Source organism: Rhynchophorus ferrugineus, unplaced genomic scaffold, assembly GCF_030347505.1.
Source record: "Rhynchophorus ferrugineus isolate W39M unplaced genomic scaffold, kcgeb_rfMv2 rfM1, whole genome shotgun sequence".
Taxonomy (NCBI): domain Eukaryota; kingdom Metazoa; phylum Arthropoda; class Insecta; order Coleoptera; family Curculionidae; genus Rhynchophorus; species Rhynchophorus ferrugineus.
In genome coordinates, this window is record NW_027472580.1 from 87901901 (window position 1) to 87925419 (window position 23519).

The window sequence follows — 23519 nt, forward strand, 5'->3', positions numbered from 1 at the left end:
CTCGGAAGCGCGAAATTAATAAACATGAATCAATTTACGCGTCCCATTATGAAAATTACTTGAAAGAAACTGTCGTTAATCAAAAACTACCTCCGAACAAACGTCATTGAACGTCTTGTCATCGAATCAAAATTTCAAACATGGAGATATAACATTCGAAGCCGTACCATTTAGGAGATGATTTGGAATGATCATCAAGACGAGGTAAGTGTGTTTTAATAAGTTTATGGATAAACGACGGTTGTGTATATTTATAGAAGTCAAATTCGTGCCCTGAATGTAAGAACTATGCAAGGAAAATTAAAGAAATCGAAGTGATTAAATCTGGTAGTGACGCCATTATCGAAGCTCTACAGAACCAACTGAAAAGATGCGAGACGAATTACATAAACTTGTACGATAAGTTTGAAAAGTTGAGATTCGAGCACAACACGGCTACCTGTCAAAATTTTAGTCTTAAAGAAATTAACAATAAGGTATAGTCTATTGCTGCTGAAACTATTTGTTTCATTGTTAGTACTTTCACCAGATCTATTATTTTTAACACTAACAAGTCAATTACCAACCGGCCTACCACAGTAAAACACATTTTTTGGCAAAATTAGTCTTTTCTTATTCAACATAATTCCCTTCAAGGATGATACACTGATTATAGTGACCCTCCAACTTTTCGATACCATTTTTGTAGTACGATTGGTCCTTTACTTCAAAATAGGTCTCAGTTTCGGCGATCACCTCTTCATTCGATAAACATTTCTTCCCAGCGGGCATTATTTCGAGATCTGAGAACAGGAAATAGTCGCTGGGGGTCAGATCGATGGATGGCCGGATTTTTGACATCATTTTCACTGACTTGTGAGTGCGGCCGTTTTTCGACGATTTCGTACTTCAGACGGTTCAATAACGCTATGTAATAGTCGCTGTTGTTGGTCCTTCTTTTTTCAAGGTAGTCAATGAAAATTATTTCATGCGCATCCCAATATATAGACGCCATAACCTTGCCAGCCGACTGTTGCGTTTTCCCACGCTTTGGAGCGGGTTCATCGTGTGAAATCCACTCGGATGACTGTCATTTGAACTTCGGAGTGAAATTGTCAGTCACATTGTCACATATCGACGCAAAACTCGGGTTTATTACGCTTGATTCAAAAGTGAGCTCGCGCGGCAAACACTTTGCAGAAAGCTTTCTCATACCCAAATATTTATGAATGTCATGATGTACACAGTCAGTTGATATTTTTACAGTGTCTGCTTTTTCATTCAATTTCCGTTTACGGTCATTCAAAATCATTTTGTGGATTTTTAAAATGTTTTCGTCGGTAACAACCTCTTTTGGGCGTCCACTGCGTTCACTGCCTTCGGTGCTCATTTCATCACGTTTAAACTTAGCATACCAATCCTTGATGGTTGATTTTCCAATGGTTGAATTCACAAACTAATGATACGGCAGCTGTCAAATTTATACACGCATCTTTTGACGGTTATGGCTAACTAAAAAACATATGGATTTTATGGAGGTCTTCGTGTAATTTATTGAATGAAACTATGTTTCCCTTAACTCGTACAACTATTTAACTCATGAAAATGTATGATTGTTTGATTATTGAATGGATAATTGTTGATTGAATGTGAGATGCTTGGACGTCGAAAGATGAATGTACCTTCTGTCTATTTTTCTGTGTGCCCTTGATCGTTTTTGGTCAATATTATTCTGTGGCCAGTTTGCGATAAGAAGAGGAGGCCTGACGTCACCACAATTTAATTCTAGTAGCGCCATCTATGTGTCAGGCCGGTGATTTTTCAGTTGACCTGTTATGTATTACTGTACTATGCAACTATTACAATGCTAATCAATCAGTGTTATTCAGTGGTATATATTATTTAATATCTCACGGTTTATTAGCAATTGATTTGTAAAAAATACTTTTAACAAAAAATTGAACCGACTTCTTCACGAATTCACTTTTTTTCAGATTTTTAACATAAAAAAACCTTCTAAAACATCATTTGTACACAATAAACGTTATAATAACTAAATAAAAAATAAACAAAAACCTTATTTAACCTATCTACTACACACATTTTATATTCTACTATATAGACACAATTTAGCTTAATACCTACCTAAACCTATTTATTAATTTAGAATATTATTCTAATTACTACTTTATTATTATTACTGATTATATTGAAATCGGTGCCCAACCCAAACAGTTATATTAATTTAGATTTGTTCTGCTGGTAATTTTATTTTGTGTATATGTCACATAATTTTATTATTATATTTGTATTGTCGCCATCTATGTGTTAGTCCCGGTCTTTTCAGTCCATGCGTTATTCCTGGTCTAGATATAATAATAATTTTATTTTTTTGTAGCCTATTACATTTAGCTTAAATAACGGAGAATGGCGGAAATAAAAGTGATGATATTTAATTAATAAATTATGATTGGTTTCAGTTCAAAGAGCAGCTGTGCAAAAACGAGCAGAAATCAAATGAAAATAATGAGCCAGAACCGTTTTCTATATGTTTACGAAAAAGGTCAGTTGATCATTCGAGGGTTGTCTTTTATATTTTGGGATTGTGTATATTGTAGTGAATTTTATATGGGAAACGTAATATTTCGACCAGCGGAAACTGTTCTTACCAGCAAGTGTTATTTCCAAGAACTTGATCATCATTAAACATAGAATTAAGTGGTGAATATTTTCAAGTAATTATTTTATACATAATGGTACATATCATCTACATAATGGTGTTTTCATTCGCATAATTTGACATTTGCGAATGTAACGTAAATCTTTTGTGGTTCCGACGATTGACACTCTGCATGAGTTGGTAATGTGAGATCATCATGTGACTGATCATCTTGCCATGAGTGACCATTAGGTATATTGGTCCCATCCTGAAATATCCGTGTCTCATCTAAACACATAAATTGAAATAATAAGTCTTCTTTCATTTTATTATATGCTTTTAAAAATTGTATTCTTTTAAAAGCAATGTATGGAGTTCCATTCGAACTCTTCGATACTTTTCGCACTGTTTCCTTTGAAATAATTGGATTAAATTATGTTTGTAGTGAAAAACTACCCACTGTTTAAATACATGTCATAAATTTAATCCCTGATAGAGCTAACATCAAGCTGATCTTGATCCGTCACCCGCTTCGTATGACGACGATTTATTTTTGGTGAATTCAAGATTATATTTTTAATTTTTTAAGATATTTCAGTGACCGTGTCTATATTAATATTCAGTGCTACTGCAATACGTTAAAATATTTTCAATAAAAATCGCAACAAATTAATATTTAACAGTGAAAATGCTTATGCCAAAAAAGTGGGGGCCTCCATTATCTCGTTCCTGTTTAAAGTAACTGATTAGAAACACAATCTGTTCTGTCTGATTTCAGAATTTTCAATCAGAATAATAATAAGCAACGATTTGATATTTATCGAAACAAGCAAAGCATTAATACAACGTTTGCCAGTTTATAGCCTCTTATCACTATTGTTTTAAGAATTTTCAATACGTTTGACAACCGGACTACTTCGGCATGCTAGTTCCGTTACACGTTCGAACTTATCAGACAGCGTTGTGTCTGTTTTTAACTAGAATAAAATGAGATGGAAAATACTGTCTGATTCCAGAACGAATCTACAAATTGCGACAGGCAATACATTAAACATCTTGATGACGTATGTACAAAACTTCTTTGGATAAACCATAGTAACTTCTTTAGTTATTGTCATTTCACCTAAAATAGTGGGTGTTTTATTTAAAATGCCAGCTGTGAAAGCGTTCAAATTGGTTAAGAAACACGCAACGAATAACCTTTATTTATTGTGAGTAATTGTTTTTGGTTTTAAATGCCGTAATATAAAAGCCAACCCTCGTAAAATAAGGGCCGCAGAATTTAATTCATATTACCACCGTTTATTAGTCAAATCATATGCCAGTCGAAGCCGCAAACTCAAGATAAAGAAGTGATAACCTCAAGTCGTGTAGCTGAGTTCAATACCGTGGAAAGCGGAGATTTTTTACTCGAAAAATCAGAAACGAACTATCAAAAAGAGACGATCATTTGTTTGAACCAGCTGCTGGAAAAATACAAGGAGGAGAATCAGCGTATGATCAGTCTGCTTCATCGCAAGGACGACGAATTCACCGACTGTTCTTGTACGCCTGATTTTTCCGTTTATACCGACACCATGGACTCGTCGAAAAACTTTGGTAGGCTAATTTGAATTAACGCGTATTTTACTAAAAAAATAAATAACACGGGGATTTTCAGGGAGTGCCTTGGAATCAAGGACCTTAGGTATGATGAAAACTCAACAATCAGTGACTTTATGTAAATGTACGGTGTTGAATCATTTGAACGACGTAACCAATAGTAATCAAAGACTTTCCGATACACTGGGTATCATAACAGCTGAGAATAAGAACAATCTTCAGGTATTGATAATTAAGTTTTGTTACTGCAAATAATATGGTTTATTCTTATGGTTTGAAATACATCTTGCTATTCAATATAGTTTCTCTGAACTTGATGACGTATGAGTGATATACGGTAAGCTAAATTTGTGTTAGTTTGAGTGTAAGGTGGACGTTTGTAATAATTTAATTTGGATTTATATATTTTCTAGCGTTGGGAACTGAAAACAATCGAAATAGTCGATAGTCGCAAAAGAGTCGATAGTCAAAAACTAGGGACAGAATAATAATTACTATTTTTGAACTTCAAATGCATGGTTCGACTGTTTTCTTTTATTCGTGATGTTAGACGATTGAAATAGTCACTGGTAAAAAGTAATAAAATAAGTAGAACCAAAAATAGCGACTGAAACAATCGGTAGTAAAAAGTGGTCAATTGCTAAGCAGTCTTGATGACAGATTATTTTTTCTTTTTTGAACCAGGTTATTTAATGGTTAGTAACATAGTGATGAAATTCATTCCTGTATAAATTGTGAAAGAGACGGAGATAATTGCCTAGAGCAGTTAATTTTAAATGTAACCTGCAAAGAATTATTTCATTTTAAAGAAAGTAGATTTACTTTTATATTTGAATGTTTTGTGGATCTGTAAAAAGGAATGGAATAATAACCCCACAAATGTTTTATCGTATTTTAATATGTTAATTGCTACTTTTAAACAACATACTATAATAAATATATATGATAAAATAGAACTTAAACAAAACCTAAAATTAAAGACCATAAATACAATAACCATAAATAATATATTAAAATTATAAAAAAAATAATATCTACCTACCTAATCATAGAAAAAAACTAATCCATGACATAATTAAACATGATGACACAATAACTACTACAACTTTTTAAATAAAATAAATGCTATGCCGGAAAGATTTTTCAATTGCTATTCAAAAATGTAATATACATGTTCAGCTTTTCTCCCATGATGAGATTTCTTCCATTGTTAACAATTTGGGCAGATTTTGAACAGATTCCGAGGGGATAAGTGATGCAGGTATAGCAGAATATTTAAATGTAACTGATGTAAATCAAGTAATATCATTTTAGGAGCATGCTAAAAACATAATGGGTTTTCTAAACTAAAATTTGTAAAGTTGTTGTAGCAGTTAGTGTAATTATTTCTCTCATTCTAGCTAGTTTTTTATCCAAATATCTTCAGATAAAATACATTCTTTCTTGTGTATTGAATTTCAAGTTATAGTACTGTATTTGTATTTTTTGAAGTTAGAATGAAATATATATCTTTTGTTAGGATCTAGAAATATGGGTTTCCCGCATATGGTGTCAATTCCTAAAATTTTCAGTCTTTTATTGGAAGAAAGAAGAAAATGTATCTATTGGAAGTATTTAGTGTAAATATTGAATATAGTTTATCACCTCTCTACGGTTAATATTTTTTACGAAATTTAACTGCCACTGTAAAAACTTTTTCAAATCTTTTCGAATAGGTTCAATTTCTGGAATCTTTCGAATATAAATTTAGTTTTCAAGATTTTAGGAAAGAAGTCTTGACAATCAAAACACTTGAACAAAAATCTAGAGAGTTGGATTGAAACCAAAAAGTCAATAAAAAACCTATTATTGCCATAAAAACAGTCAAAAGTATTTTAATATTTATCATTCACAATTTTAATCTTTTTACCCTATTACATTAATCTTGAAAAATATCGTTACAAAATGACACAGAAATTTACGTTAGTTTACAGAAGAAAAACATTTTTCACTGATCGATATCATTTCCCATTTGTTTCAAAATCCAGCTTATTCGCCAGATTTATCTCCATCTTCTTGTGCTTCATTTGTCATTTCAAACCATAAGAAATTCGGAATATCATTTTGTTTACTTATAAATACTGATATTAACAACCATACGAATTTTAGAATGTGGTCCAGTTAAAAGAAGAATTAAAAAAATTGAACGAAGAGTGCGATCATAGATGCGACGCCCTGAAAAATCAATTGCACGAAACCGAAAACGAACTGGACAATTACCGACTGAAAGAAAAGAAACTAAAAGAGACCATTAATGCGTTAAACGCGGAAGCTCAGAATATGACAGACAAGCTGGAAAAGTTGATGGAGGACAACAGTCGACTGAATGATTGCCGTTGCAACGCCGATATCACGTATATGGAGAAAATAGCCGAGCTAGAGGGGACCATAAACGATATGAGACGCGAACTGATGGAGAAAGTCACCCAGATTAGTCATGTCGACGAGGAACATGAAGTGCTCTGTAGAAATATTGGCATTCTGACTGACCAGAACTTCGATCTGAGCAAAAAACTGAAAATATTGGAACATGAACTTCAAGAAGCGACGAAACAGGTAAACTATCAGGGGTTTGAAATAGTAATCCATAGTTTTGAATATACAGGAGATAAACAAAATAACATGAACACCATACAATATATACTCCGTTCAATCAAACAACAGTGAACTCACGTCATCTAAATTTATCACGTACAAAAAACGTGGCAATGTTGCCGTATCAGCTCTGAGTTTTAGTTCATATTGCCTTTGATGTACAACAAAATTATACCATATACAATTGAAATAAATTAATGAAACAAAAATAATGTTATGAAATATAATTTATTTTAACATTATAATTGTTGACCTTTGATGAAACGTACATATAATATTTCTTGAGGATAGATTACTTAAAAAATATTCCCGGATTTGGCACATGCGCACTAACCTGCAGAGAAAACCATAGAAAATAATAAACTATGTTTCTTCCCTTTCCTAATGGCGGTACATTCTTTTCGCGTGGATCGGTACAGTCGATCAAGTCAAAACAACAAGAAAATCTAGAATATTTAGATTTTGTGTTATATTAATAATTCTATAGTAATAGTAATTAAATTGTTGTGTTATTCTTGGTGGTTTAACATACATTGGTTTTAAAATATGGAAGAACAAGGGTGAGTGCCGAATGTAAGGTTAAATTTTTAAAAGTTATAAAATCCAAACAGCAACAGTTTTATTTATAGTGAAAATGTTAGCTGCCAAATTTATAACAGGTACTTTTCAACGACATCGAATAGGTATCAACATATACCAAAATGTAATGATAACAAGAACAGAGAAAAAAGTGATTCTTGTTGTGATGGAATTAGTCAAGTCATTAATAAGGTTTGTTCATTAAGAATAGTAGCAAAAAACTCTACTAATTGGCAATAATTAGACATTTATTTTAAACACAATATATTGTAGTAATGATTTAAATTTTATTTTATGGTAAGAAGTAGCTAGAATTTGTTGAGTGTGAAAGTCGAAGAATGTGAAATTCAGAGAATCAGAGAAGAAGAAATTAGATAGCATTTTCTTAGAATGTAAGAACAGTGTACAGTGATTTCTATGAAATAATTAAATTTGCCAACAAAAATTAGATCTGGATCAAATAAACAAAATATAAAATTATCAACGACACCCTAATGATCTAATGAGAAGCAAATTACAATGCATTATTCGAAAGCTCGAGTTAGTTCATTAATGGGGTTTGTGGATCAAGAATAGTAACGATCATAGTAGATCATATTTGGGGATTTTTAGGAACATCTCTGCTTTCATATATAGTGGTGGTTTTTCTTTTTTTGGTTTTGGTGGTTCTTTGTTTGGTTTTTAACTATATTGCCTGGATTTGATCTAAATTATTTTGGTCCTTTTTATGGTAATGTTTATTTGTATGGTTCTTGGAGATCTTGTCAATTGTTCGAATATGTAAATTAATTTATATATGGTCTTTTTATAAAAATAGAAAGGCATATATAAATTGTTTTTATTATTTCATCTTATTCAATAATTTTTTTAAAAAATATAATGTGTTTGAAATAACTTTTTCAATGTTTATTTCCCTCCTTATATATATATATATATATATATATATATATATATATATATAATTGATTTAATGTTGAATATACATATATATATATATATATATATATATATATATATATATATATATATTCAACATTAAATCAATTGTTTATAAAATTTGTGTATATTTATTTATAAAAAATAATGATGTGTAATATAATGTTTTTCTAAAAATAGAGTGGTTGGACATATATTAATTATATTTTTATTTTTTCGTTTTATTCAATATTTTTTTTGAAAAAATTTTACCATTTTTATTTACCTCATGAACCTATTTACCAGCTTGATTAAAAAAAAAGTAAATAAAGCTGGGTGGACGCATGCACTAATATGCGCATGCGCCAAATCCAGAGATGGTTGTAGAGTTACGTATCCTGGTGGACGACGTTATTTAAAAATAGAAATACCCGTAGTGGAAGCCAACTGATGACCGATTTACAAGTCGAAACGGAATATGGCTTATTCATAGCTTTTGTAGAATGTCTGCAAAATGATCTGAGTGTTTAGTAAATGTTATCGGTCCTGAAATAGCTATATCGGAACAAAATACGAATTATCGTGAAGCTATTTCAACGAAGGAGCCATTAGAAATCACCCTAAGATTTTTAGCATCTGGAGATTCATACACCAGCATTTCATATTTTCTTAAAATTTCAAAACAAGTGATTTCTTCCACAGTTCCCGAGTTATATAAAGCTGTTATAAAAAGTTTGCAAAGTTACATCAAAGTAAGTATAAAAAATAATTTGTAGCTATATCATTAGTGAGTTTAAAATAAATAGTCGATGTATAACGTAAACTAAATTAAACAAATTTCCAGACAAAATGTTGTTGATATCAAACCGACGATGGGAAGTAATAACACAAATGATTTGTTTTATGTTACATGATGTTAGGAAAAAAACAAACTCAATAAAAATATTATTGTATTTATTTATGTAGGTATTTATCGTAAATTAATAAATAACAAAATACAGTTTATGCCTGATCCTCTGATACGATAGTAGCATTTCTACATCCTCATAATTCCTCATTAGCGATTTGAATTGTAGCATTATGTTCTAATGAAATATGTTAAGACATATTTGATGGTTTTATAATTTCTGAGTGGAGACCGTATTGTGAGACCCAGAAGGGGCATGTATAGGTTCTTCAGAACAATAGTCGATTTGTTGATTGTTGTGAATTTGATCACAAGTTGGTGTTGGAGTTCTTGAGGAAATCCTTTGCTGAACAGGAGATGGTGTGCTCGAAAACGTTGGTGACTTTGAAGCAGAACGTAAAAATTCTGAATGCGTTGGAGCCGTAAAATGTTGGCAATTAGATCCAGATTTCTCGTACATTCCCATATCGGCCTCAAACAAAATATTGGTAATTAAATGTTCAACAATGCTCTTCGTATATGAACTATAACATCTATGTTTATTGGCAACATATTCTCCAAATGTGGAGCTATTATCCTTTTGATCTCTTCTTTTTAAAGTTTCTTGTAGAATATTGTACGCTTCGTTAGATCTCTGTGTTGCCAGATTTTGTTTCACTAACTTAGCCCTCTTCCGTGATTTAAATGTTTTGCTTGTACTTGGTTTCGTTACATCGGGGGGCGCAGTTTTCAGTGTTTCAGTATTACTATTAACTTCAGTTTTAATCATCATCTCCTCAGTTGAAGAATCCTAAGAAAACGTCAAGTATTAACAGAACTTATTAACGATGATACACTAATATTAATATGTTTCGGTGGTGAAATGTGATTAGAAGATAATGCAAAGATTTACTTGTAAAGTGACTATTTCATTATTTGTTTAACGTTTATAGTGTAATTTTTCATTTCAGGTTCCTTCAGATACTATAGAGACGAATTGCAGAAATATTTAATAGCACATTGGATCGAAAACATTGTGCTTTACAAAATACAATACATGGCGGTAGTAACTACTTCAACACGTGATTTTATACACGTGAATGTAGGATGCCAAGGGATAATTTCTGACGGTGGTATCTTTAAAAATACTCCATTTTACAACCAACTACAAGACAATGAATTATATTCATAGAGATATAAAGATTTAACTTCATAGGCAATTTTAGAGAAATGTTTCGCGATGTCCAACATGTAGATGTCGCTACCTTTAGCATATTACTAAGTTTTATTCGCTATGCTAAGAGTCGCGACGGGATCTGATTGGTTCATTTCGTTCTGTGGTTTCTTTATTTTGTACGCCATTTTCAATGTGCCCTATATAGAGAATAGAATAGAACCAGTGTGGTTAGCTTTTTAGAAAGTTTATACATTAAATTATTATTTTATTTTATTGGTATTTACAAATTGGTAGTTGAAATGCATTCTAGTTCTAGGAAGTGTTGTGTGCCCGGATGCACATATAGTGAGGAAATGCATCATCGTTTTCCGTTAAAAAATACCCGAGGATCTTTAAGAAATGAGTAGAAAACATTAAAAATCCTAAACTGGTTGGGTTAAACATGAAACAGATTTATGATCGTTACCACGTTAGACATTTTTGTGATACATTTAAACTTTCCTTTAAGTACTTATGAACAATTTAGTGATGGTGAAAATAATACCACGAGCCCACAATATGTACAAAGGGTAGTTGATCAAAATAAAAATGCTATAGAAGGTAAATTGAAGGAGTCAATTACATTTCTGTTCATAATTGTCACCATTAATTTCTAAACTATCTTATTATATATGTAGTGCCTATTTCCATCGTTCCAGGCCCACAACCAAGGTGTTCGAAGAAAAAAGAAAAGATTGCCTTTTATTTAAATTTCATTGGTCAATTAAACATGACGTCACAGCTGTTACGTGCCAAACATTACTAACGAGTCTATCGAATGTCTTCACAGTAAAATATTATTCTTACAGGTGCCTATAATGGATATTTAAATTAACCAATCAAATTATTTGAATGGCCCATTATGGCGCCCTCTGGATGTTGGGCAAAGCAAAACTTTGCGCCAGAGTCCCCTATTGAGTTGTATCTCTATTACTCTATGATTATATTTGCCAAAAATGTTGTGTTTCCATACCGCAAAATGAAGGATCCTTTCGTATTTGTGACTTCTTCAGCCACGAGCCAGTGCCACAATAATGACATGTGTGTAATTACACAATTTCTTAAGGAAAAACAAAATATCTAGAGATATTTACTCATCTCGAGTTAGTTTTGATCGAGATAATAATGGAATTCTCACACAAGGCACTTGGCGTATAGAAGACTTAACGGAACTTTTAACGTCATATTTGCCATTAAAGAACGTACCACGAAGGATTGCCCTTGCCAGTGAAGAAGTACGAACGGAATTTGCAGAATATTTTGCAACAATAGGCCAATAGTGCCTTGGCAAAATGTGTATGCGTAATCATATATACTTTAAGTTGTAATTTTTTTTAGATTTTACTTATGTAATGCCTTAGTACAGTACTATATTAATTACTAGTCTCTGAAAATATATTTATATTCTAAATAAATACGAATGTGTTCTTACCATAGTATCGTCGGTTACATGAGGTGTAAACTTGTCACGAAGAAACATCATTTTTGCAAAAGCGAACCATTTTGATTTATAAATCTCCCCAGTACCCGAACCTGACCTGTTGCTATCTTCACATCTTTGTCGCTCTCTTCTAAATGAAGTCAACAATGATTCCATCTTCTTTTTTATATCCGTTACATTGTCATCAAGTATTTTCGCAATTTCTGCCCAATCATCATTCCTTTTTGTTTTAAGTTTATATTCCGAATGTTTGGGGTTCCATAGACGAGGCCTTTCTCTATATAAGTCTATCAATAAAAATAACTTGTCGTTTGACCACACTTTTTTTTCATTCGCCATGTTTAACTACTCAAAACCAACAATAAAACACGTGCACTGCCTTCACTGTCTAAAAACGCAGTATGCTGTGTATAGATCGGGCGAACGAAGGATAACGAATGAGATTCGGCGTTGGATACCGAACATTCGTTGGCCTTCGATGAAACGTACATATTGCAGTTGTTGTTAGGAGCGCACGTCCGTTGCGCATAAATCCCTGTTTTTCAACGGCGGCGGCGATTAGAGTGTATTTACCTACCGTCCACATCACATTCGTCGATTCCATTCGTTTCTTTTGATGTAACCGACACTCTACGGATTGCAAGCGAATGCCAACAAACCTTTGTTGGCCGTTGTCAAACCGTCCAACTAAAAATAATCCATTCGTTGTCTCTCGTTGACTGGATCTATATGCAGCATAATGCATATATTATCGAAGATCTTAAAATTACAATTAATTATACAGTTATAATGGTTTGTAGGTTGGTTTGTGTGTTTAATTATATTTAGATCGAACTCTTTTCTATACTAGTATAGGTAGAGCTTTAGTCGCGTTTTTTATGTAGTGGTAGCCTAATACACCTAATTAACAATTGTATATCCAAGTAATGTATTTTGCTTTCATTAGAGAGCATATTTACCTTTTAGATTTAGTTCTTGTTTCCTCTCGAACAACCTTTCCTTGTAAAGTTATTTTAATATATTTTTATTATATTTCTATCTCTTCTTATTTTGTTCTGTTACTAACACTATACATATTTCTCGATAAAATTCGTCTTAATCACTCACTTACACATATCTATTAGGAATCACTTATGATTCGGGACGGGACTCAATTTATAACACCACCTATGGCCTTGGATCCCTGGACTTTTATACAGACTCCATACAAATTACAGCGCCCTCTACTAACTCTTCTTCTTTTCTACACTGGCTCTTGTATCGATATATCATATATTTAACAATATCTATGCACATAAGTCTCTCACATTCTATAATACGATTTCCTACAGTTATCAACAATGAATCCCATATTCAGACAGTTTAATTCAAATGAACAAATAAGCTGTTAAATACGAATCTATCTACTATTTCTTCACGATATCATCATTTATTAATTTCTTCTTCAATGAATCTGATCGAGTTCATTCAAGCTGAAGGTGTTATTAATCAGTCCTGTTTTCAGCATGAATAACAATGTATCTGCAATGAATTATTAATAAACGTTATGACTAATAAAACCAAATCATTTGTTATCCCAATATTTACCATTTTTTATCAAGTTTAATTGTCTTAACACTATTTTTATTATCATCTTGTTATGAGTCACTCAATGTCCAATTCTGAAATATCCATGTATCATCTAAATACACTATAAATGAAGTAATAAATCTTTCTTGATTTTATTATATGCTTTTAAAAATTATATTTTTTTAAAAGCAATGTCTTGAAGTTCCATTAGACTTCTTCGGGATTATCTTTACATCATTTAAATGATATATTACCCAACAATGTACCAAGGGATATTCTACATCCCTCAAACAACTGTATATAACTAAGCTTTATATGGATATTTTCCATTTTCAATAAAAACCGCAGCAACTTAATATTTAACAACAAAAATGCTTCATGTGCAACAGTAAAATGTAACTGGCAAGAGGGGCCACCATGATCTCGTTCCTGTTCGAAATAACTGACTAGAGACGCAATCTGGTCTGTCTGGCTTCGGCATTTTCAATCAGAGTAATAATAAGCAGTGATTTGAAATTTATCATAACAAGCAAAGCATTAAAATAATGTTTGTCGGTTTATAACCTGCAGTATTATAACTAATATTTTGAAGAATTTTGCAGACGTTTGACAACCGGACGACTTTGGCAAGCTGGTTCGGTTACGTGTTGGAACGTATCAGACAGCATTGTATCTCTTTTTAACTAGAATAAAATGAGAAGGAAAATATTGTCGGATTCTTAAACGCATTTTCGAAACGATTCTAAAACGCAACAAATTTGCGGCAGGCAAATATTAAACGTCTTGATGACGTGAGTTCACTGTTATTTTTAATAACTATTTTGTTACATGTAATACACGCTGTCTCGTACAGTCTATACAAAGTTTTTTTTTGTATATGCGTCATCAAGACAATATTTTTCTTCTTATTTTATTCGAGTTAAAAAGAGACACAATGCTGTCTGATTATTTCTAACACGTAAACGAATGAGCCTATCAAAGTCGCAGTTGTATGCAAAATTCTTGCAAACAATAGTTATAAGAGGTTATAAGTCTAACCTATAAACTATTGTGGCTGTATAATTAACTGTAGTTTTTAGATGTATTATGTTAAAATAAATTATATTTAATAACAATTTTGTTCAATTATTTTATTTAGATTACAATTTTGTTGTGTGTTAAAGTCAAACTGAACTAAAACTCAGAGTTGATGCGGCAACATTGCGACGTTTTGACGTCACAAATATCGATGACGCATATACAAATAAACTTTGAATAGATTATAGGTTATATTTCAGTGCATTATACGCTCTATTAAAACTTTGTCAACGATGGTTAAAACAAGTGATCGGTGAAATGTGTGATATCTCAGATTTCAAAATATGAAAAGTCTTGGCGCTGAATGGTTTTGTTTTTCATAAGCTACCGTATTCACGGTAATAACGGCATACACAAAACATCGTAAAACATTACTGGCGAATAGGAATATTGGGCGTAACCCAAACCGACGGAGACCGAGGGACATCAAAAATAATTATGTCCAGACGGGATAAAACTACTGCGGCAAAAGTGATAGCAGAAGTCAACACTGCCTTGAGCAATACTGTTTTGACAAAAACAGTACGACGGGTGCACCACAAGGCTAATATTCATAGAAAGACCGTGATTGTGAAATCCTTTATAACGGAAGCCAACGTTAAGCTGCGAAAGAACTGGTACAACGATCATAAAACCTGATCACCTGACTGCTGAACTTAATACTTGGAAGAATATGACATATCAACATAAATAAACCATAATGGGGAGGTTTAGAGCAGAGAAGACTAGATATCCTTCTCCAACATCATGGAATTGGCGGATATTTTGGTACAAGAATGGGATAATATTCCGTTGGAAACTATTCAAGCACTCTATGAATTTATTCGGCGAAGAACTGTAGCTGTGCAAAGCAAATTCTGGCTCAACACTTTAATAATATATAAAAATTGTGTTCATATTATTTTGTCCATGTCTTGTATATGTATGTATTTTTTGTAACTTTAATATCATTAGATCACTGAAACTTTCCTTAGCAGAAATCATCAGAATTACAGCGATGGGAAGATATCCCATTGAAAACTAATTCCAAGTTTTCTTTCTTCAAATTTTATGTATGGTTGGGTTTACTCAACAATTTCAGATGAAAAATTTCAATGTCTCTCAAATAAAAAAATTTCTTTGTTTCAACAACATATATTGGCGGCCTTGACACGGTTTGCAATTGCTTGTTGAATCACCACCAAGATTTCAGCCAACTCAGTTATAGTTCTGCATGCATCTTTGTTTAATAGCACCTTAAATCTTTACGGAGGGCCAATAGTTTTTGAAGCTCTAGAACTAGCATTTTGGTGACATAGTAAATGTTATATTAGATGTTTGCATGTATTTTGATCAGCGATCTAGTGTAAAATCTAACTAAAATTCGTTGGTTTTGACATTTCCCTGCCTAAAAGACAGTTTTGCATTTAGTATTATTGAATTATTCATTGTATCCAGACGCCATTCATGGATATTTTTGTTTGCTTTGAAGAAGTATGCTGCCGAAACTAATCAAACACAGTTAAAAAATTATGGCGGTACATCATATCCCATGTATGTCATTATATTGTCGGTTTAGGTTTCAAGGATATGAAATTGTTGATTTTGATATTAATGGATATCTCATTGGACGAAAATCAAGCTCAAACTCGATATTTAAAAAAAATAAATAAATTAAAAACGTTTAAAATTAAATACCAATTTTAAAGGTTTATTCAAAATTGTTACTGCAAATGTCTATCGATGTCTATTGAATAAATTAAATGACGTATTGTTATAAAAAACACAGACAATAGCGGGCAACAAACGTAAAGTCATTCTCTTGCATAACAACGCTCACTTAGCATACTTACCGGACATAGCACTTTCTGACTACCGCTTGTTCAGACCGATGCAACATGGCTTGGCTAGGACAGGGTTTCAAAATCCTGAAGAAGTGCAAAAATGAATTGACGACTGGATCGCTGCTAAACTAACTTCTGTCGACATGGTATTGCTATATTGTTAGGAAGACGGAAAAAAAGGTTGCAGAAAAAGGTGGAAAATATTTTGATTAATATGTATTCTATTATTTTTTCTTAATAAATAAATTTTACAGTGAAAATATCATCACAATACATGCAAACATCTGATACATTGTACCAATTTATCTGAATATATCTTTTTTATATATCCTATAAAATACTTGCTAAGAAACGAGGCGCACTTTTTGGCTCACCTAACATTTCGTTTGGTAGTACTAGGTCTATAAATTAGTTTGAAAGGCTTTTTAAAATTTGAAGCAGTATTATGAAAAATCGGTACAATGTGTTTTACTAAAGGTATTATCTATCGAAAGCCGCCACTTTTCTTCAACTTTCAGGCAATTAAAAAATTCCATCCCGAAAGAACAATGTATCTTTCGAGGCTATCCATAAATTCACCCATTTTTTGATATCTTCATAAGATACGAAAAATGAAGCACTACTCAGACAAGTCACAACTCATATCACGGCACAAGTAGGAAACAAAAGGTGCAAGGTTTAGAGAATATGGCGGGTGGGGTCGCACTGCCGAAGTCAGTTTGTCAGATGCTGTCAGTTGTCATGAATAACATTGTTATGTCTTTGCTCGTATTTTGGCCATTCTTCGCACAGTACTCGGCTTAAACTTGACGATTGTAGTCTATATCAATCCCCATTGATGATTTCATTCAGTTTTATCTACCAGCAGTCTACCGCATCACGCTGATCCTATCAAAAACCTAATATTGGCTTGGTCTCATGGATATTCGGATTTGTCGTTGATGCTGTTGTATAGCCAGGTGGTTCCCATGATTTTTTCGCCTTGGATTATCGTAAGGGTCCATTTTTCATCAGTAACAATACGATGCAAAAAACCTTACCAATTTTGCCCTTGAAACAACATTTCACACATGACTATACGCCTCTCAATGTTTCTTTACACAAACTATCCAAGCTGTTGGTTTCTTGTGCCCATTCAAATCCCAGTCTTTAACTGTCCATAACGCTCATTATCTTCGGTGTCAAAATCACCACGTTTAAAACGTAACCAGTATTTACATGTTGAAATCGACGGAGTATGGTTGTCATAAGCTCCACACAGTTTTCAATGACCTTCAGTCGCCTTCTTGCAATTGAAGTTAAAAAGTAAAACTTTCTATTTTCAACGCACTGAAAAACATTGTTGTTTGTTCACACCTCGACGAAATGACATACTGATAAGTAAAGCCTGTCAGCGAAGATTCAACGCGAAGTTGGTTAAAAATATACCCGATGCGATTTAATACACAGTAATGCCATCTATTGTAAATACTTTAAAATTAATTTGTAGATCTAATACTTAACCATTGTATTGTCGGGTAATTTTACAGCCAGTGAAGTGCGATGTTGGTAATCAAGTATCCAACACCGAATTACCGAGACTAGTTAAAGAGAACGAGGTTCTTAAAAATGACCTACTGAAAGCCAATCAGGCCTTGGATGCGAAAATCAAGGAGGCCGACGACCTTCGAACCCACGTAGGCGACCAGCTGAACGAAATGCAGACGATAAACGAAGAAAACGAGAATTTAAAGAAGGAAATTGAGCGGATCAAGAAGGAAAACGGCGCGGAAACGGCCAAGTTGCAAGGTATGGTGGAACATTCCCAGAATCAAGTGGCCGTGCTCCTGAAAGAACACGACGCCAAAACGAAGCAAATACAATCCGTGGCCAACCAATTGGATAACATCAGAAGAAGCGCAACGGAGGAAAACAATGTCTTTTTACAAAAAATTCAACAGCTGGAAAAGGAAAAGCGACAGCTGCTGGATCAGTTGAAACAACGGAAAGATTGTAAATGCGAGAATACTAGAGAAGAAATTGAAAGGTAACAAATTGAAACTTTTTTCTAAACATGTGACTTAGACAGGGCTGGTCAAAATAGGACCTTCGTTTTAATTAAAATACAAATATTATCTTGAGTGTTTTTACAATAGGAAATATAAAATTCAACCACGTGATTGGTTCTAATCGCGGAATTACTGTCTTGCTGGAATCATATCTTTTCGAGAGTTTCTCATGAAACAGGGTAGTGTCTTGGGACCTGTTGATATTTTAGGTTATTAATTGATATTCCGAGATTATTTTAACAAACAGATTTATTTATTTAATACACCTATCTAAACTTTTGAAACGAACTAATGAAATGATCAATATACAACAACTTGGTTTTTCTCTTGACTGATACTTGTTCTATACTGCTGATATCCCAACAACAAAAGAAACAGTACTTGGGACATTTTATCGTGGCAAAACATCTCTAGTTAGGCTGTAGAATAAGTACAAGTAGTGGTCAACAAAATCTACAAATGGATTAGGGAAAATACAGCTTGTATGGCAATGGCTCCAAATCTGTCCATTGTCATATTAATTTTGCGTTGCAGCGAAATGACAAAAATATCACTCCTAACATCACGTTAGACAAGAAGCAGAGTAGATTTTTTGTAATTTTTAGTAATATCACAAGTTTCACTACACAGAACTATCTTTTTCGACGCCAATCTTAGCTTCACAAATGTTTTGGGACGGTTCACCATCCTTTCTCCACGATCTTTGGCGCTTTTGAATGCCGTACATTGTCCATTCTTCATCACCTATTACGACACGTTGTAGAATATTAGATTTCATTGTTATTGATCCTTATTGATTTGATTCGTCATATTTTTCACGTTTTAGTAATTCCCAATGCATATATTGAGCACACTTTGTAGCTAAATTTGTGTAAATGGCCCACAAGAGTTATAATTACCAACTTGATCATTTTGCTGGACTTTTTTTAAAACATTTCTTCAGGTCAGATCCAATTTTTCAAAATTAAAGTGAGATAAGAATTTGTGCACTTCACACAACGAGCGTCCAGTATTTTAAGCCGACATTATTTGTCGAGAAAAACTTTTTCCAATATTCAATGTAGTAGCTGAACCACATGTTTTGTGGCACCTTCCAGGTAAATGAGAGTAAAAAGAAAGAGAAAGTACATATGTGTAACATGTTCTTATTCACAATGCAATGTCGTTCAATAAAAAAAATGTGTTCCCATAACTTCAATATATTTGCTCTTTTCTATAAGTTAGTATAAATTATTAAAAAGATTGCTAAAATAGAGAGGGAGCTGTGCTTCTGTAAATAAGATTTTCTTTTCATATCCATCTACTATTAAATGTTACAATAATTTCAGTTAATTTCTTTATTAGTTGTTGATTGAGAGTTCACCATTTTGCTTTTTATTTTCCTTATTTAACTGAAAACTTTGTTTTAATACCTGTTTCATAATGCTTCGAGTGTATGCAACTTTTATTATATTTGGTTTACCTTGAAACACAACCATACAGCTGAATGTTAATTACTTTCATCATCAGGATCATCAATCTATGGACGGTGCTGAGGTATACTGTCTACTTCTCAATCAATATGCCTGTTGACGTCGCAGGACGAATATTCTCAATTAAATTTTGCCACATATATCTGTCTCTTATTTTTCAGATCGCTTTCTATGATCTTCATCCTTTTCTGTTACAGAGCTATTCCCTGAATCTTTAATGTAAAAGGTCGATTTCACTTATCATTTGACAGACATGTCCAAACAATTATCTACAATGTGCACTGATTTTCGCATCTTAAACGAATTATTTCATTTCTAATACGATTTCAGGGAGAAACCATAACTATGTTTGACCAATACATACAGAATTTTTTAAAGATGTTTTCAAAACAATTTTGTATTACGTTCTACCACAGTATTATGTTCTCTTGTGTAATAACTTTATGTGAATTTATATTATTACCAACCCAATAATAACATGAAATATATTTATGATCTAATTTAGATTACGTATGGAACTGACCAGAAAACAATGCACTATTGCCGAACTAGAAGACACCATGGATAATTTTAACAAAACCATGGAGCAATTCGACGAAGACTTGAAGAAATTAGTCTGTGAAAACGAATGCCTGAAAAAAGAACGAGCCGGTCATAACAACAGAGTCCAGGATCTTCAGCAACAGTTAGAGAAGGCCACGAAGGAGTCCGCTAAAATGAACGATCCGTCGGGGAAAAATTGCCCGATGTGTATAGATGAGAAGCGACGCTTACAAGAATTAAACGATAATTTGAAAAAGCAGTTAACGAAAGTCGCCGCAGATAATGATGTCGCCATGCGAGAATTAAACGCCGAAAAGCTGCAGATGGAGCTGGAAGTCGAAAATGCGAGAAACTGCTCGAAAAGACTAAGCATGGTTAGTGCGGAACGGCTACGAAATCTCCAAACAGCCTATGACGAGTTAAAAGCTCAGTACGATAGCAAAGTTTCCGAAAATGATGCTTTAGCCAAGGAGAGATCGAAATATCAACAAATCGCCAACGTCGAAAAATCAAACAGGGCCTCACTGGTTCAAGATACGGACGCATTGCAAAATCTACGTCGATCTCATGAGGAACTAAAAAGGATTTACGCTGCCAAATGCATCGAGAGCGAAGAACTGAGACAACAATACGAAAAAGCCAAAAGACAATCAAACGTAGCGAATCTGACAAAGTCGATGGAAAACGAAGGAAAATTACAAGATTTACAAAAGAACTACGACGTGAAATGCCAGGAAGTCAAGAAGTTGAAGAAACAATGCGACGTGACATGTAAACAAGCGCAAATATCACGGGACGAATACAACAATCTGCGTAAAGAATACAAAGATATCAAATCCATGCTTTCCGAACAAATTAAAAAATGCCGACCCGATGTCAATGATAGCCCCAATGGTAAAAGAGAAAGGAAATGCGGAATGATGGAAGCGGTAACTCAACGCTGGAAAGAAAAGGAGAAAGAAGTTAATTCTTTACAACAGAAATTACAAGACGCATCATACGAAGTAATAGAATTAAAGGATTACATCCACAAGCTCACATCGGATAATAATATTTTAAAGTCAGCTATCAATAACCTGATCATCAATCTGGAGAGGAAAATAAAAGGTATTACCATTAATTAATTAACCTTTCTAGATAATTAGTTTTTAAATCAAGTAGTTTCAACATTTTTAATGATTTGGGCAATATTAAAAACAAAGTTCTTCCTTAAAGCATGGTGTTAAAATTGGCTTATTTCTCGGAATTTATACCTTATGAAGAATACTATGTTAAAATAGTGTATGTTCATACTTTCATTCCAATAACAATCTGTGCGACATTAGTCAGAGTTGCTAGTTGCTGTGCCCATGTTACATCTGTACTATGGTACTTAGAGTACTGTCCTAATTGTACTCAAATGAGATACCTTGGATATGCTGACACAGTTCAGATGCTGTAGCTGAATAGTTATCAGATAATCAAAAACAGTTCTCAAAATAATTTACTGAAAGAAAAAGGCTAATCTTTACCCATCTTCTTTCATTAAATTAATTATTTTAATATGACGTGAAACTTATATTAAAAATTTCCTCTTGCTCATTAAGAAATTTTTTTTTTTCAGGTTCACCTTGTGTTCAGGGCAATTCAGTTGAATGTATAGCTGGTGAAATTTTAAATAGTCTCACTAACATTGAAACAAGTATTGTAAAATGCAGCACATGTCCAATGAAAGAATGTAACTGTATGGTGGAAATTTGTTCACAATATAACATGCAGGCTGGACCTAGCCAACAGAATAATCAACGATGCCTTGGAGGTTGTGTGGAAAACCCTTGTATTTGTGTGGATGTTAAGGATGCAGGCACAATGAAAACACTTACAGAATCATCAACTACAGATTCTGAGGACTGCCAGTGTGCTCATTTTCTGGACAGTGCTTCGCTTAATTTTTTAAAACAAACAATACAGGAATTAAAATCAAAAAAGGATAGTACAATGAAGGAAAAATCATGTGACTGTGAACAACTAATTTAAAAAAAAATGTAAATCGAAAAAAAAACAGTCATGTATAATCAATTTATAATATTTTATGTCTATTTTGAATACATTAAATCACATAAATATTTACTAAATTGTGTTATCTTGATTATTGTTCAAACAGTCTTACATACCAGTACTGCTACAAACATTTTCATCTTTTGTTACAGTTATGTTATTTAAAAACTTTGAAGATAAAAGGGAATGTAATTTATTTTTTAATGTTAATGAATTAACACTGAGCAATTTCAGGGAGGACACAGCTCCTTGGAGGGTTATTTGTGATTTCAAGAGGTGTTGTTCAATTGAATCCAAACTTTTACCAGCTTCATTTATTGTAGATTGAACAAAATGTTCTAGATTATTATACAAAGATGTGTTAGATTCTTCTAAAATATCATAGCAGAAAGTAGAAATACTATTTCAATAATGTATTGAAAAAAGACTTACTGAGTTTTTGTTGAAATAATGTGTCATAATCGATGTTTTCATTAGAATCAGTTGATAGATTTAAGATATGCAATGCAGAAACAGCACTTGCAATACTCGCATCATTTTCTAAAAATTATTGTTTATAAGAAATTTCAAAACAATTTAGTGGTGCTCTAACCATTGTCAGACTCAGAATCTTCCCCTGGGATCACTGCCCCCTGTACCGAATTAACCATTTCAATCTAAAATTGTTTATATATATATGGTGTTAGATTTTTTTGATGTTTCGAAATATATTGCTAGATATAATCATCACTGTTTCATTAAATCCCACCTTAATAACTGGCTTACTTTCATCTTCGCTATCTGTTTCTGAAGCTTCACCATAAACTACTACTGGGTTGTTCATGTTGTAATGTATGTTTACCGTATAAATTGCATATACCTGAGTTTTGTAAAATTATAGAATAAATGTATCAGATATCTCAATTCATATACATCTTTTAAAAATTCTAACCATTCACATTTTAAATGAATGATCGAATAATGACAATGTAATTTTGACATTTTGTACGAAATAGGAGTTGCATATACACAGAACATTCATTGACAAATAAAACCTCTA

General features: G+C 32.8%; 3 protein-coding genes across 4 annotated transcripts; 1 reads left to right on the forward strand and 2 right to left on the reverse strand.

Annotated features, from left to right (window-relative positions):
• The first annotated feature begins 56 nt into the window (after window positions 1-56).
• On the forward strand, window positions 57-22537 carry LOC143191747 (uncharacterized). Its single transcript, XM_076397113.1, has 9 exons — window positions 57-204; window positions 258-476; window positions 2460-2542; window positions 3948-4237; window positions 4299-4462; window positions 6389-6835; window positions 17910-18406; window positions 20406-21550; window positions 22047-22537. The coding sequence occupies exons 1-9, from the start codon at window positions 178-180 to the stop codon at window positions 22457-22459; spliced, it is 3285 nt and encodes a 1094-aa protein (XP_076253228.1). The 5' UTR covers window positions 57-177; the 3' UTR covers window positions 22460-22537.
• LOC143194295 (uncharacterized) lies at window positions 9306-12324 on the reverse strand. The gene is made up of 2 exons (XM_076400978.1): window positions 11903-12324; window positions 9306-10065 (listed from the first exon to the last, which is right to left on the reverse strand). The coding sequence occupies exons 1-2, from the start codon at window positions 12248-12250 to the stop codon at window positions 9487-9489; spliced, it is 927 nt and encodes a 308-aa protein (XP_076257093.1). The 5' UTR covers window positions 12251-12324; the 3' UTR covers window positions 9306-9486.
• Blos3 (Biogenesis of lysosome-related organelles complex 1, subunit 3) lies at window positions 22488-23448 on the reverse strand. Of its 2 annotated transcripts, none has more exons than XM_076397126.1 (4): window positions 23229-23448; window positions 23073-23136; window positions 22913-23020; window positions 22488-22851 (listed from the first exon to the last, which is right to left on the reverse strand). In XM_076397126.1, the coding sequence occupies exons 1-4, from the start codon at window positions 23301-23303 to the stop codon at window positions 22589-22591; spliced, it is 510 nt and encodes a 169-aa protein (XP_076253241.1). In that variant the 5' UTR covers window positions 23304-23448; the 3' UTR covers window positions 22488-22588. The 2 variants fall into 2 exon arrangements, with proteins under 2 accessions (XP_076253241.1, XP_076253250.1); XM_076397135.1 differs by having other exon boundaries at window positions 23246-23446.
• Between the last annotated feature and the right edge of the window lie 71 nt (window positions 23449-23519).